This window comes from Chelonia mydas, chromosome 6 (genome assembly GCF_015237465.2).
Source record: "Chelonia mydas isolate rCheMyd1 chromosome 6, rCheMyd1.pri.v2, whole genome shotgun sequence".
Classification (NCBI taxonomy): Eukaryota; Metazoa; Chordata; order Testudines; family Cheloniidae; genus Chelonia; species Chelonia mydas.
This window is the reverse complement of record NC_051246.2, coordinates 125336773-125352065: the sequence shown is the minus strand read 5'-3', so window position 1 is coordinate 125352065 and position 15293 is coordinate 125336773. Positions and strand designations below refer to the sequence as shown.

The following is a 15293-nucleotide window of genomic DNA, read 5'->3' as shown; positions in this document are numbered from 1 at the left end:
AGTTATCAGTCACGACAGTATTCCTGTAAAAAACTTAGTATTTTTGCAGGTTTGATAGAAATTTGTGCTTTAGTAAACTAGAAAGCTAGAAAATGCAAAGGCTAGATGTGCCAGTGACTAGGGGGGAAAAAGGGAAGTATATGAACATGGATTGCTTTAATGAGGGTTTTTAAAAACTATTTCTAAAATAAGTCAGACTCTCTTAACACATTACGTAAAACAGAAACCTGAAAGTCTTAAGAGGAAACTACTGATTTGGGTTGGGTCTAAACTGTAACCCAACAATTTCCTGTCTGTGGTATAACAAACTAGTGCTTTGGTATTCGTGAGAGACTGTAGCAACCTATTTAAACCAACCAGGTCCCAATTTTCTTTCTAACCCTGCAAGTCTTTATGTTGCAGGGAAAACCACAAGACCTGATTGTTTCAAGCAAGCAGTTAATTTGAAGTTAAATAGCAAGATATCAAATGCTATCTAACAATAAAATGAACCAAATGCAAGCAGACAACTGAGATCTGTGGGAATTCTCCTCCCACATCTGCAGGTGGTACGGGGAGGAAGGGCTGTTATCCAAACTCAGAGGCACTTCTTTTAGTCTGTTTGGCTCCACTTGGTTGGGGGGGGGGGGGGGGAGAACAGATTGATAAACACACGTTTGGGTTTAGGTAATTGAAGGTTGTATATAGACATCTGCAATATACTGATGAAGTCAATTAATAGTTTTGCCAAAATTTCATAGCTTTGTGAAGTGAAGTTATTCTTAAAAAAAAAAAAAAAGTGTTCAGTTTCTCAGATGTTTGGGGACTTAGCAGAACGTTTCCCCTTGTGGTAAGAAAGGCTACGTTACTTAAACCTAGACTGTGCAAATCATTGTGCCTGCAAGGCTGTCCACTGAAGTCATCAAAAGGGCTCTGTGTGGGAGCAAAGGCCTGCCCACATGGATCCATTTGAAGGATCTAGCCTTAAGCATGTATGATTAACTAGTTACATTAAAGGTATACTTCCATTTTCTCATCTCACACTTCTAGTGATTATAAAAATAAAGCCTGCCTTGTTTATACTATAAACTGAAGTGTTTAATTCAAGGGAGAGATTCGACATGGATCAGAAGCAAAGACAATTAGTTGGCAATATTCAAATTCATGTTATATTAAGGCCATTACTATCTGGAAATAGAAAAGGAGTACTTGTGGCACCTTAGAGACTAACCAATTTATTTGAGCATAAGCTTTTGTGAGCTACAGCTCACTGCTCAAATAAATTGGTTAGTCTCTAAGGTGCCACAAGTACTACTTTTCTTTTTGCGAATACAGACTAACACGGCTGTTACTCTGAAACCTATCTGGAAATAGTGATTTTTTTTCTTATCTGAAAGCAAAAACTGTTGGCTTAAGTGCCACCTGACAGTTTAAAGAATTTGAGAAGATATTATTGCCCTCAAAATGGGCAGTTTTTGAAAGACGACTAATTTTGCCTTCCATAGCAAGGCAAACCCCATTCCTGGCCTTTGGTAGGTGTCCCTTGTGGTCATTAACCTACATCTTGACAGACCATTTTAACCATTGTTATTGAAAAAGTGACCTAATTGAGATGAAAATACATAGGAAAATCCAATTCACTACAAGTACTGAATCTTTCAGGAATGCTTTTTGCTCAAGACAGATTCAAGAGCTAGAGTTGTGTTTAGCAGCAAATACAGCTTGAAGAGTGAGCATGCCAAACTGCACAAGTCATTTCCTGTTTAGGAAGGAAATTTATGGAATTTTAGCACGTTGAGCCATTTATCACATTATACAGAGGTAACTTACTACTATGCCTCAAATAGAACATTAGCAGTTCTTTGCAACTATATCTACAGGGCTCATACACAGCACTTTTCTTTATATGTACAATATGTTTAGTCAGTTCTTAAGACTGATATTGTGTACCTAAAAACCGTTAGGTCAGAAGGAAACTGCTTTAAAAAACTATGCTGATGATCAGCTTATGACCAGAAGTAATATGTTTTCAGCTCTTGTAACCAAAAAAACAAAAACAAAACAAAAAACCACTTGTCCAAAGTGTAGATGCTCTTACTCCTAGAAACAGCTAATCTTTATTGAAAGAAATGCTTTGGCTCATTCCGCCAGGGTAGAGTACCGCAGTTTAATTACACAACATATTTTCTTTTATAGCCATAATTATGTTTGTTGCTTCTTAGATTTTGAGTGCCCCACTGCTCTTGTATTATGGAAAAGTACACTTGATCACTCAACTAGCCTTCACTTAAGTCATTTTATAGAAATTCAAATAAAAAGCTACATATATGGAAAATAAAGACAATAGCTTGTGGTTGTATTCTGTAACTCATGCAATAGAAATTTTTAGTACTATTTAATCTTAAATAATTGTTTAAAGAGGATTTATTACAAGTTGAAGACAATCTTCTGAATTAACAGTCTTAATATTTGCAAGCACTTATCAAGTATTGTAAAACCTCAAATACAAAATTGGTAAATCAATAATGTTGCGCTTTCTTGGTGTTTTATTCATAACCCTCTAAGTGCTCCATTAAGACAAAAATGAACATGACACCAAGTACACTAATGCTTTGAATTGCACAATTGATCTTCTTAAAGAGGTAAGTTTTTAGCTGTACTGGCAATGCAATATGCAAAAAGAACAGAGTTCTATCTCCAAAGAACCGACTCTGCTCTATTTTTCATGGATTTCATGAATTGAGAACACATTTCAAAGTTTTAGCACCCAAAAAGTACCAGTTATGCCGACAGAATGTTTTACATTCAAAACACCAGTCATTTTGGAAACAGCCTTGCACCAGTGAAGAGCAACAACCTCTCCAGTGACTGACAACTCATCTAGAGAAGAGACAGGGCAAAATTTTGCCAAGGTAGAACACTGGGTTTAAAAGAGTGCCCCATACACCTACAAACCTAAGACCTCTGCTTTTTGTGAATCAGAGCCATGAAGACCTTATCTTTTCCCCTGCCCAAAATGACAGCCACTACAGACTCAACAGCATGGTACTCAACTTTACACTGGCAGTTACAGACCCAAGAGGTCCATACAGACTCTGAGGTACTATGACATACATAAAGACTCAGACAGGACTACTATGCATCCCCTCAGCACATACACATCCCAAGGATTATCCTCTTACCACATGTGTCTGCCTGAATGAGAAATATTTTGAGGATTTCAAATTTAGACCTTTTACTTTCAACCCAAAAAAGAACCAAAATTCCGAAGACAGTTCTCTTTAGCCCACATCCTATTTTTTAAAAACAAAAAACCACAAACAAAAGCCACCTGTTTTTATTAAGCACTGCTAATGCATTCCCACCCCAAAACACAGACCCTCAGGTTCTAACATGTATGTACATCCACACAGACTCACGGTCATGACTTTTTATTTATTTATTTATTTTTTTAAAGAGTAGGCACCCAACAACTCTTCATTGCACAGTTCTGTAAGTATAGTTTATAAATCTGTCTTAAGTCAATCACCTGCCAAACGTGGCTTGCCCACTTCCTGTTTTTGTCGGACACATCATTTATCCATTAATTATACTTCTCATTTTGAGCCATCCCTGAAAGATTCTTGTATGCATTTGCAGTTGGGCAAGTTTTAATTTGTAAGCATTTTAAGAGCATCATTAAGTGGTCTCAAATCTTTGTTCACTTCCCCCCTTTTGCTCTCACAGACACTAAGATTAACTATATGCAGAAAGCTAAGTACTGCAGGATTCTCAAAAGCCACTGAACAAGTGGCCAGCATGAGTTTCCTGCCATTTTGACAGCAAGTCCCGTCCTCCACAAAGAGATCACGGTTCTAGTTAAATTGAAGAATCAGTATGCAATGTTTATAGCACTGAGAGAAGCGATGAGCAGGGCTGCTTCCTAACAGAGAACAGCTTTTTCAGACATTCAAGGTTGTGTTTTTTTTAGTATTCTAGGGTTTTACCAAACTGATGTTTTGTAAACAGGATGGATCCAAACCCATTTAAAAAAAGTACAGCCAGGCCTAAAATTGGATTTCACGGTCATTTGTGGCAAGGGCTCAACTTGGTATAAACTATTCTTTAATTAATAAAACCCAGGACCATATGCTGAATCAACAGTTGCATTTTTATGCATAATGTGTCACAATAAGATTAGATTAATGGACACATTTACTATACTACAATTTATGCTTTCACACAGTATTTATAAAGCTGGTTAGAAGAATATTATAGTCTGGACAATGCACTAAATGCTGGTACTCTTAAAGTGTCAGTATTTCCATTTTATTTTGCAGAGAAGACTTTGCCAAAAACATGGCATGTTTCACACTACATAAATGACTGAACCCAAGCAGGGGCCACTGATAGCAGGTAAGCAAACGGATTGTTGTAATTCATTTGGGTAACCAGAGTCTTCATCTGCTGCTTGGATTTTTTTTTTTAAATCATTGCCTGGAACAAGACAACTAGCTTTTATTTTCATGCATCCGATGAAGTGAGCTGTAGCTCATGAAAGCTTCATAGAATATCAGGGTTGGAAGGGACCCCAGAAGGTCATCTAGTCCAACCCCCTGCTCGAAGCAGGACCAATTCCCAGTTAAATCATCCCAGCCAGGGCTTTGTCAAGCCTGACCTTAAAAACCTCTAAGGAAGGAGATTCTACCACCTCCCTAGGTAACGCATTCCAGTGTTTCACCACCCTCTTAGTGAAAAAGTTTTTCCTAATATCCAATCTAAACCTCCCCCATTGCAACTTGAGACCATTACTCCTCGTTCTGTCATCTGCTGCCATTGAGAACAGTCTAGAGCCATCCTCTTTGGAACCCTCTTTCAGGTAGTTGAAAGCAGCTATCAAATCCCCCCTCATTCTTCTCTTCTGCAGACTAAACAATCCCAGCTCCCTCAGCCTCTCCTCATAAGTCATGTGCTCTAGACCCCTAATCATTTTTGTTGCCCTTCGCTGGACTCTCTCCAATTTATCCACATCCTTCTTGTAGTGTGGGGCCCAAAACTGGACACAGTACTCCAGATGAGGCCTCACCAATGTCGAAGAGAGGGGAACGATCACGTCCCTCGATCTGCTCGCTATGCCCCTACTTATACATCCCAAAATGCCATTGGCCTTCTTGGCAACAAGGGCACACTGCTGACTCATATCCAGCTTCTCGTCCACTGTCACCCCTAGGTCCTTTTCCGCAGAACTGCTGCCTAGCCATTCGGTCCCTAGTCTGTAGCGGTGCATTGGATTCTTCCATCCTAAGTGCAGGACCCTGCACTTATCCTTATTGAACCTCATCAGATTTCTTTTGGCCCAATCCTCCAATTTATCTAGGTCCTTCTGTATCCTATCCCTCCCCTCCAGCGTATCTACCACTCCTCCCAGTTTAGTATCATCCGCAAATTTGCTGAGAGTGCAATCCACACCATCCTCCAGATCATTTATGAAGATATTGAACAAAACCGGCCGCAGGACCGACCCCTGGGGCACTCCACTTGACACCGGCTGCCAACTAGACATGGAGCCATTGATCACTACCCGTTGAGCCCGACAATCTAGCCAGCTTTCTACCCACCTTATAGTGCATTCATCCAGCCCATACTTCCTTAACTTGCTGACAAGAATACTGTGGGAGACCGTGTCCAAAGCTTTGCTAAAGTCAAGAAACATGTGACCTTAAAATGTCAAAGCTTATGTTCAAATAAATTGGTTAGTCTCTAAGGTGCCACAAGTACTCCTTTTCTTTTTGCGGATACAGACTAACATGGCTGCTACTCTGAAACCAGCTTTTATTTTGTGCATACTCCCAGTGAGCTTTTCAAGTTTGAAAACAGTCACCCAATACTTGCAAGGAATGAATTTACACAAGCCACTCAGACCTACAGGTTTTCAGCTAACACGAAAGAGGAGAATCCTCCCTACTCCACACCCAAGACAGAACCCTGGTGAAAATCCAAGTACACATACAGACCTCCCAGATACTACAAACAAGTTTTCTCTCTCATCAAGGAACTCTGCACAGACCTTGCTCTCAGCCACACTCCTCGAAGACTTCTCAAGCACCCACTAGTTGTGGTCAGATATAAATATGGAGCCTCTGCAACCTTCCTCCCCAAGCTGCTGAGCAGAACAGAACAGAAGCTTTCCTCCCCTACCTTGCTCCTCAAAGAGGACAATATGCTTAGTTCTGCTCCATTGCTGATGTTTAGGCAAGTCTTTTCAGTTAGGCTCCCAACCTCTAACTGGATCGACTGGATGGGTGTGTGCCCTTACACCCCTACTGAGCCTCCTTAACTTCAGTGGAACTCTGGATGAGCATCAGAATCCACTTGCATGTCCAACTGCAGGATTAGGGACCTAGTTTCTCCCAGCTAAGTGACTAGACAAAAGCCTTGTCATATACACAAAGCCAAAAGACTCTGGAAAACAGATAAAACTGTATAGTAATTTTAGACATTACTCATAACGGAAGCCTCAAAAATATTCATACAGAATGTGATTTTTTAAAGCAGAGGAAGTCCCTTTAAGATCTCCATTACCAATCTGGAAGAAGGACTTCAAAGCATGTTACTAACATTTGGATGTTCTGATCACTGAAGATAATAGATAAAAAAAATAGTACCGGCAGAGGTTAAAAATATGGGCATAATATGATGAGAATTTCAACTTGGAAAGATGTAAACTAATACATCTGGGGGGGGGGGGGGGGAGAGAATAATCCAAGATACAGCTAAATCATTGGAAGGGAGGCATTAGGAAAAACAATACTGAAAGAAACCAAGGGCCGATAGTGGACAGGCTAGCATAGACTTGCTATAAGCAAGGGGGATTGGGGAAGCCAACACAATGGGGCGGGGGGGGTGATTTGCTACACGGAGAAGCAATGATGTCATAGAGTAGAAAGGCACTAGTGCCTTTTCTGTATCTCCCTGCTGTGACTGTACCAGGAATGTCAAAGCCAGTTCTGTGCACATCATGGCTAGGAAGATACTGAAATTGGAGGGAGTGCAAAGAAGAGTTAACGGGCTAGAAGAACTGACTTGCAGAAAGATTAAAGGAGCTAAACATATAGCTCGACTAAACAACAACAAAGAAGACACTGTAAAAAACTGAAGGGTGTGACCATCGGAGTTGGAGAAGAATTATTCAGATTGGTGTAAGTGCACCCTCCAGAAACAAGCCCATGTTCAGATATGAAAGCCATACCTTTCTCTGGGGTCAGAAAGGTGGCAGTCTCCACCCCCGCCCCCTCATCCAAACTGTAATACAATGTAGAAGGGGTGGGGGGGGAAAAAAAAAGAGTGGTTCTGAATAAAATGCTGTTTACACAAGACAACTCATTGCTTGAGCTATGCATGTTCTGAATCACTTAAACAGTGAGGTTACTGATTTTAGATCCCAATTTAGCCAAGCACTTAAGTATGTGCTGAATTTTAAGCATGAATAGCCCCACTGAAGTCAATTTGGCTTTCCTGAATAGGGGGCTTTAAACCATTCTATTGTATTTAAACAGTTTTCTAATCTCTCTTGTAAGTTGATAACAATTCTAATCAATGCAATATAAAGATAGAGAGAAACATTATTTATTCATTACATGATAGTCAGTGGTTTTCTAGAAGCTAATTGACTTTGAGTCCTAAAAACAGCTGCAGTCACCTTCAGTAGATCCCTTTGTAGCTGGGGCACAAAAATAGCTGATTGAAACTTTCTACAGAGCCAAAGCTACCTCAAGAACAAGAATGCTTCATGCAAACACTTGCTTCCTTTTGAAGCAAGTATATTTATATCTGCCTTTTCCTTCCTTCAACTCAAATCATTAGTATACCAATATGAAAATCTTAGTATTGTGCAGGATGGCTTAAAAAACACGCAATGCAGATCTCTTATGTTTAAGTATGACTTGTAGGCATAGCCAAAAAAGAGTCAGCTCAGATAATTAGACCACCATAGCCATGTGCCAGGCAATTCATATTAATATTTTATTTGAGCGATTATATGAATCTGCCTCAACCATATTGTTACGGAAAAAAATAGCTGACCACTGATGAGAGTTTCAGAATATGTATTTGGCTCTTCATTTTGACTATTAGATTTCAGAGATTCTTACTAAGGCAGAAAGTTTAACATTAAAAAAATTTAGTTTCACAGACAGTATATTGTAAAATGGCATTCACCCAATATACAAAAGCTCATTTCTTCTTTGAAATACAACCAGCTATTCTATGCCTCTTGGTTCAGATTTTCCTTTTAGTGTATCCCACACAAATGGGCCCTTTGTCCAGGTGTGAAATTGAAGGTTATTTGGATGTCGTGATGCTGCCCTCTATATTAGTCTCCATTTGATCCCAGAGGATTTGGTCCTAATTGAAACCTTTATTCATTTAAGCTGTTTTATTGAACTGAATGGACTACTGCAACCCTTATTCCTAATTTCTACTATCAGCCTAGGAGTCATGGACCAGGAATCCCTTGTGCTAGGACATGGGTGTGCAAACTTTTTGGCCTGAGGGCCACATCTGGGTATGAAAATTGTATAGCGGGTCATGAATGCTCACAAAATTGGGGGTTGGGGTGTGGGAGGGTTCCAGCTGGGGGTGCAGGCTCTGGAGATGAGGGTGCAGGAGAGTGCTCTGGGCTGGGACTGAGGGGTTCGGAGGGTGGGGGAAAGAGATCAGAGCTGGGGCAGGGGGTTGGGGCATGGGAGGGGGTCAGCCTCCAGGTGGCACTTACCTCAAGCAGCTCCCAGAAAGAGCTGTGTGTCTCCCCTCCAGCTCCTACGTGGAGGTGCTGCCAGGCAGCTCTGCATCCTGCCCTGTCCACAGGCACCGCCCCTGCAGCTCCCATTGGCTGCAGTTCCCAGCTAATGGGAGCTGCGGGGGCAGTGTGCAGAGCCCCCTAGCTGCCCCTACATGTAGAAGCCGGAGAGGGGACATGCCACTGCTTTTGGGAGCTGTACGGAGTGGGGCAAACCCCCGACCCCGCTCCCCAGCTGGAGCGCCAGAGCAGGGCAAGTGCCAGAGTGGGGCAAGCCTCAGAGCCCACTCCCTGACAGGAGCTCGAGATCCAGATTAAAATGCCTGGAGGGCCAGATGCGGCCTCTGGACCGTAGTTTGCCCAACCCTGTGCTAGGAGCTGTACAAACAGAAGAAAAAGACAGTCCCTGCCCCAAAGAGCTGACAATCTAAGTATAAGATAAGATTCAATAAATGGATAGACAGACAGACAGATGGGGCGTTCCAGGAAACAAGACAACACTGGTCAGCATTACAGGCAGTTGTATTAATTGCGGACTTTAACATGAATAAGAACTGGAAAAGCTGCAGGATATGGTTTAATTCAAAAAAATTGGATCAGTGTTCGTTGTAACACCAGGAAACGGTCTACAAAAGTTTCCTAGAAGTTAATGTACTACTACTCAAGCCATGTGTAGTTGGAACCCTCCGGAACAGTCAAAACTAGTCAAATGCTGCCCCACCCCTTCGAAATACCAGCAGGCAGAAAGGAACGAACACTTTAATAAGCTTAATAATTGCATACAACTGAAAGCTTGTATCTTTCACCAACAGAAGTTGGTCCAATAAAAGATATTACTGCACCCACCTTGTCTCAAACACATTCCTACAAAATTCTCATTAAAGGTTTGCCGGCCCAGGCCCAGCCACAGAATGTTCTCGTCTACCTTTTACCATAGGGTTTCATAATTAGAAACAATTTACTTGCCTAAACAAACAGACCTCCCTCTCCACTCAAAGCAAGTAATTTTAATAATACCTTGCAAAGTACTATGGATTTATAACAAAATATGGGACCAAGAGAACTTTCTAGTTGCAATATGAATGGACTTCCACCTACAGCAGAACCTCAGAGTTAAACACCCTGGGACTGGAGGCTGTTCATAACACTGAAATGTTCGTAACTCTGACCAAAACATTATGGTTGTTCTTCCAAAAGTTTACAACTGAACATTGACTTAATACAGCTTTGAAGCTTTACTATGCAAAAGAAAAACACTGCTTTTAACCATCTTAATTTAAATGAAACAAGCACAGAAACAGTTGCCTTACCATATCAAATCTTTTTTTAAGCTTACAATACAGTATTGAGTTAAATATATTGCCTCCCCCCCCCCCCCCCCATCTCTGCTGCTGCCTGATTGCATATATTCGGTTCCAAATGAGGTGTGTGGTTTGACTGGTCAGTTCATAACTCTGAGGTTCTACTGAAGATTTGATCTCTAATACTTCAAATGCATTTCACAATGTATTAAGCACCCTTAAGTTACAAAATTAAATCCACCTCTTGGAGTGTGTTAAGCATATAAAGCAAAGGAATCCACACACATCTACAATAAGCTTCCCCCAATTCTATGCATCAAAAAATTTGCTAGCAGATTAAGGCAGAGAGATCAAGCAGCTGATCAGGGGCACATTAAGTTATTTTGAGATATTATTTAGCAGAGTTAAGGGATGCAAAAATTAATTTCAATATTGAGATTTTAAAATACACCAACATGGTCCACTTGTAAATGACCGTTTAATGTTCACTCGTACGTGTAAATACTATGCATTCTGAACAAAAACAATTTGGGCCATTTTAATTATGGACAACACTTGAGGTACAACAGATTTCTCATTTAAAAAAAACCTGAGCTTTGGAAACCAGATTTCCAAAAAAAAGAAATCTGTTCCATAAGTGACACAGATGCGTAAACCCCTCCATACATGGAGAAGAACCATTCAGCTACACGGAGAGCCACACCTTTTCCCCGAATTACAACTTACCGAGTTTTTCCACCAACTTCAGCATTACCCCTCCAATGTGCACCTCCCCTGTGACTCTCAGGGTAACATCTCTGTTCAGGTCCGTCACATGGACATTTAACTCCCACGTCCCATCTGCATAGCAGCCATCTGGCATCCTTATACCGTCCAAAGCCATCGTTCCTTCTTCCTGTGAGAGTAAAGGAAATGGCATTCATTAGCCAACAGAAGGGCTTGCTCAGGGGGATGGGTCTCTTCCTCCCACACAATCTAGAAAGTAAGAGTTCCCTAATGGAAAAATATCATTCAACCTCATCACAATAAATTACAAAGCAAACGAGAACAAAAAAATCTGTGCAAAGGGGTATATGCCCAGGGTACTGGAACTCCCCACCCAGGATTGCAAAGAAGCATCACAACTCACAACGGGGCTCCCTTTTCAAAAATCTGAGTTATGCAATGGACAGGGGTGAAAAAGCACATTTTGTTTGACTGCCACCAAGTGCATAACTGCCAACTACACAAATATAGGAACAAAAATGCAAGCCTAGGAGAGCAAGAAGCAGGATTATCTGTCCTACACTGCATAAGAAAACGGTTCAAGCAGATCTGCATCATAGGAGTCACTAGCATTTTCCTAGGTCTTCCTTAATACTCCGAAGCCTCTGGCAGCTCCATTGTGCTTCACCCCCCATTTGTGACCTGCAAACACTTGTTAACCGCTTGCTTGGATTTCCCCCATTTGCTACTTATTCCCACTACTCACCCTCTTTGGAGGAGCTGCTAGAAAGCGCTTTGTTTAAGGCAGCAAACCCCAGTAACAGCTGATGCAGCAGCAGGGATGTGCCTGCCTGCGTGTGTATCTGCCAGATCCACAGGCAGGGCACTGGGTTAGATTCCCAAATCCTCCTGCACTGCATAATGGGGGCAGGGAAATGGTGAAGCCCTGGGGCTCCCATGGGTATGTGTGTATGCCTCCCCTCAGCGCCACACACCCCCCCAGCTGCCTCCAATGGGGGGCCCCCCCTCAGTGCCACACACACACACCCAGCTGCCTCCAATGGGGGCCCCCCCTCAGTGGCCCCCACACACACATCCCCCGCTGCCTCCAATGGGGGCCCCCCCTCAGTGGCCCCCCCCACACCCCCCGCTGCCTCCAATGGGGGCCCCCCCTCAGTGGCCCCCACACACACACCCCCCGCTGCCTCCAATGGGGGCCCCCCCTCAGTGCCCCCCCACACACACCCCCCGCTGCCTCCAATGGGGGCCCCCCCTCAGTGCCCCCCCACACACACCCCCCGCTGCCTCCAATGGGGGGCCCCCCTCAGTGCCACACACACACCCAGCTGCCTCCAATGGGGGGGCCCCCCTCAGTGCCACACACACACCCAGCTGCCTCCAATGGGGGGGCCCCCCTCAGTGCCACACACACACCCAGCTGCCTCCAATGGGGGGGCCCCCCTCAGTGCCACACACACACCCAGCTGCCTCCAATGGGGGGGGCCCCACACCCAGCTGCCTCCAATGGGGGGGCCCCACACCCAGCTGCCTCCAATGGGGGGGCCCCACACCCAGCTGCCTCCAATGGGGGGGCCCCACAGTGCCCCCCACACCCCACAGAACCACCCCAGCCGCCACCAATGGGGCTGGGCTGCGGCTGGGTTCCACCCCCCCCTCGGCTCCAAAGGCCGCGGCTCACCTCCGCCTCAGCGCCTGGAGCCCGGCTCGGCCCGGGCCGCCCGGTCCCGCAGGAGCTTCTCGGGACTGTCCCTCCGCCTCCTCCCCGCACCGCCCGACCACGTCCCCTGCCCCCCAGAGCCGCTGCCTAGGGGCCGCTACGGGCGGGGGGCGGCGGCTCCAGCCCAATCCCGAGGAGCCGCTGCCCTTTTATGGAAGCGAAGGACGAAGCGCGCGGCACGGAGCCAACATCCGGGCCTGCAGGAGGGGCCGGCCCGGGACCCCCGGCCCGCCCGCCGGCGGGGGGCCGCGCTGTGGGGGTCACGGGGGCTGTGGGGCTGGGAGGCCGAGGGGGTCATGGAGGCCGTGGGGACAGTGAGGAGGCGAGAGGGGGAAAGGAGTGGGGGTCATGGGGGTGTTGAGGCAGTGAGGGGGCATAGGGGAAGGGGGTGGGGGTCATGGGGGTGTTGAGGCAGGGAGGGGGAAAGGGGGCATAGGGGAAGGAGGTGGGGGGCATGGGGGCCGTGGGGGTGGGGGCGTTGGGGCAGGGAGGGGGGCAAAGGGGGGTGGGGGTCATGGAGGCCATGGGGACGAGAGGGGGAAAGGAGTGGGGGTCATGGGGGTGTTGAGGCAGTGAGGGGGAGAGGGGGCATAGGGGAAGGGGGTGGGGGTCATGGGGGTGTTGAGGCAGGGAGGGGGAAAGGGGGCATAGGGGAAGGAGGTGGGGGGCATGGGGGCCGTGGGGGTGGGGGCGTTGGGGCAGGGAAGGGGGCAAAGGGGGTGGGGGTCATGGAGGCCGTGGGGACAGTGAGGGGGCCAGAGGGGGAAAGGAGTGGGGGTCATGGGGATGTTGAGGCAGTGAGGGGGAGAGGGGGCATAGGGGAAGGGGGTGGGGGTCATGGGGGTGTTAAGGCAGTGAGGGGGAAGGGGGTGGGGGGCATGGGGGCCTTGGGGGTGGGGGCGTTGGGGCAGGGAGGGGGGCAAAGGGGGGTGGGGGTCATGGAGGCCGTGGGGACAGAGAGGGGGCGAGAGGGGGAAAGGAGTGGGGGTCATGGGGATGTTGAGGCAGTGAGGGGGAGAGGGGGCATGGGGAAGGGGGTGAGGGTCATGGGGGTGTTGAGGCAGTGAGGGGGAAAGGGGGCATAGGGGAAGGAGGTGGGGGTCATGGAGGCCGAGGGGGTGGGGGGCATGGGGGCCGTGGGGAGAATGAAAGGGAGCTTGGGGAGAGGGTGTTGGGGATTTGGGGTGCCACAGGGCTGTGTGAGGGGACTGCAAGGGGACAGGGGAGGCGGCGGCACTGGAGATTTGGGGGAATCATGGGGGCTGTGGGAGGGAGTGAAAGTAGCATAGGGGAGGGGCATTGGGTATTGGGGAGTCATGTGAGAGGGAATGAAAAGGGAAGGGGGTGCTGGGGATTTGGGAGGGGGCTAAAGGGGCACAGAGAGAGGGGGATATTGGGGACTTGGGAAATCATGGGGAGAGGGAGGGAGCATGAGGGAATGTCAGGGACATGTTGACAAGGGAAAGTGGGAGCAAAGGGGCCAGAGGACCCCCAGGTTAGGGGACAAGGATGTGTGGGGCAGAGAAGAGGGGTGGGGGGAAGCAGGACATTGGGGTGGGGCATGGGGGCTGTGGTATATGCTTTTTGTGCCTGGGCAGTGTGGTTATTTGGTGCTTTCTAACCACTCAGAGCAGTGGTTCTCAACCTGTTTACCATTGTGGGCCGCAGGCTGAGAACCACTGTGCCCCCTGCCCCCCAACCAATCCCTCCACAATTCCTTATGCCTAGCGCCCCCGCTGAGAGTGGGGCCAGGAACAGAGCGCTGGGCCGGGCAGCCAGGACCTAGACCCCTGTGTGGGACCGGGCAGCTGGACCCCGGACCCTAGAACCCCGCTGTGTGGAGCCTCTGTGTGGAGCTGGGTTGCCAGCAGCTGGATCCTGGGACCCCACCATGCAGGGTTGGGTGTCCAGACACGGATCCTGCAGTGCGGGGCCAGGCATCTGGTAGCTGGACCCACACCCCGGAGCTGGGCAGCCAGAGCCCAGGACCCTGCAGCGAGGGGCCAGGCAGCTGGAGCCAGTGATGAGCTGCCAAAATCTTAACGGGTTCCTTCCTCACCCCACGAGGGGGTCGTTGCCCACCCCGTCCCCCTGGGACTCCTGCCCCATCCAACCCCCCCACGTTCCTTGACGGCCCCCCCGCCAGGACCCCTGCCCCATCCTCCCCCCTCCCCTGTCTGCTCCCAGAACCAGGCAGGAGGGTCTCGTGGGCCACCGTAGTGGGTGCCCACCCCACCCCTAAGAGCCAGAGGCACCTGCCGGAGGGCGAGGTGGGGAGTCCCGGCGGTGCTTACCTAGGGCAGCTCCCAGGAAGCATCCGGCAAGTCCCTGTGACTCCTAGGGGCAGGGGAGCATAGCTGGGGGGAAGCAACCGCTCCCCCACTGATCACATCAAAAGTGGCGCCTTAGGCGCCAACTCCCTGGGTGCTCCGGGGCTGGAGCCCCCATGGGGAAAATTTGGTGGGTGCAGAGCACCCACCGGCAGCTCCCCGCCCTGCGCCCGGCCCCAGCTCACCTCACCTCACCTCTGCCCCGACCGCATTGCCCCCCTCTGCTTCTCCGCCCCCTCCCCCGACTTTCTGCGAATCAGCTGTTCGGCGGGAAGCCGGGGAAGTCTGAGAAGCAGGCGGCGGCTTCACACTCAGGCCCAGAGTGGTGGAGCTGAGCTGGGGTAGGGAGCGGTTCCCCTGTGCGCGTGCCCCCCGACGGGTTACCTGCTGCGGTGCGGGCGGCCCTCTTCGTGCCCTTCCCCCACCCCCACCCCAGCTCACCTCCGCCTCCCTGGGCCTGAGCG

The 15293-nt window shown here is 47.8% G+C and overlaps 1 protein-coding gene across 6 annotated transcripts in view; it reads right to left on the bottom strand.

The window, feature by feature from the left end:
• The window catches only part of FERMT2 (FERM domain containing kindlin 2), a 101815-nt gene extending 89150 nt beyond the window's left edge, over positions 1 to 12665 (bottom strand). Inside the window, exons 1-2 of one of the 6 annotated variants that reach the window (XM_037901287.2) lie at positions 12461 to 12665; positions 10783 to 10951 (exon numbers count right to left, since the gene is read on the bottom strand). In XM_037901287.2, the coding sequence (XP_037757215.1) occupies positions 10783 to 10939 (157 nt within the window). In that variant the 5' untranslated portion in view covers positions 10940 to 10951; positions 12461 to 12665. Of the gene's footprint in view, positions 1 to 10782; positions 10954 to 11527; positions 11641 to 12460 lie in introns of those variants that run through there. The other 5 variants (XM_037901285.2, XM_043548752.1, XM_037901288.2 and 2 more) reach the window with 5 other exon arrangements.
• Between the last annotated feature and the right edge of the window lie 2628 nt (positions 12666 to 15293).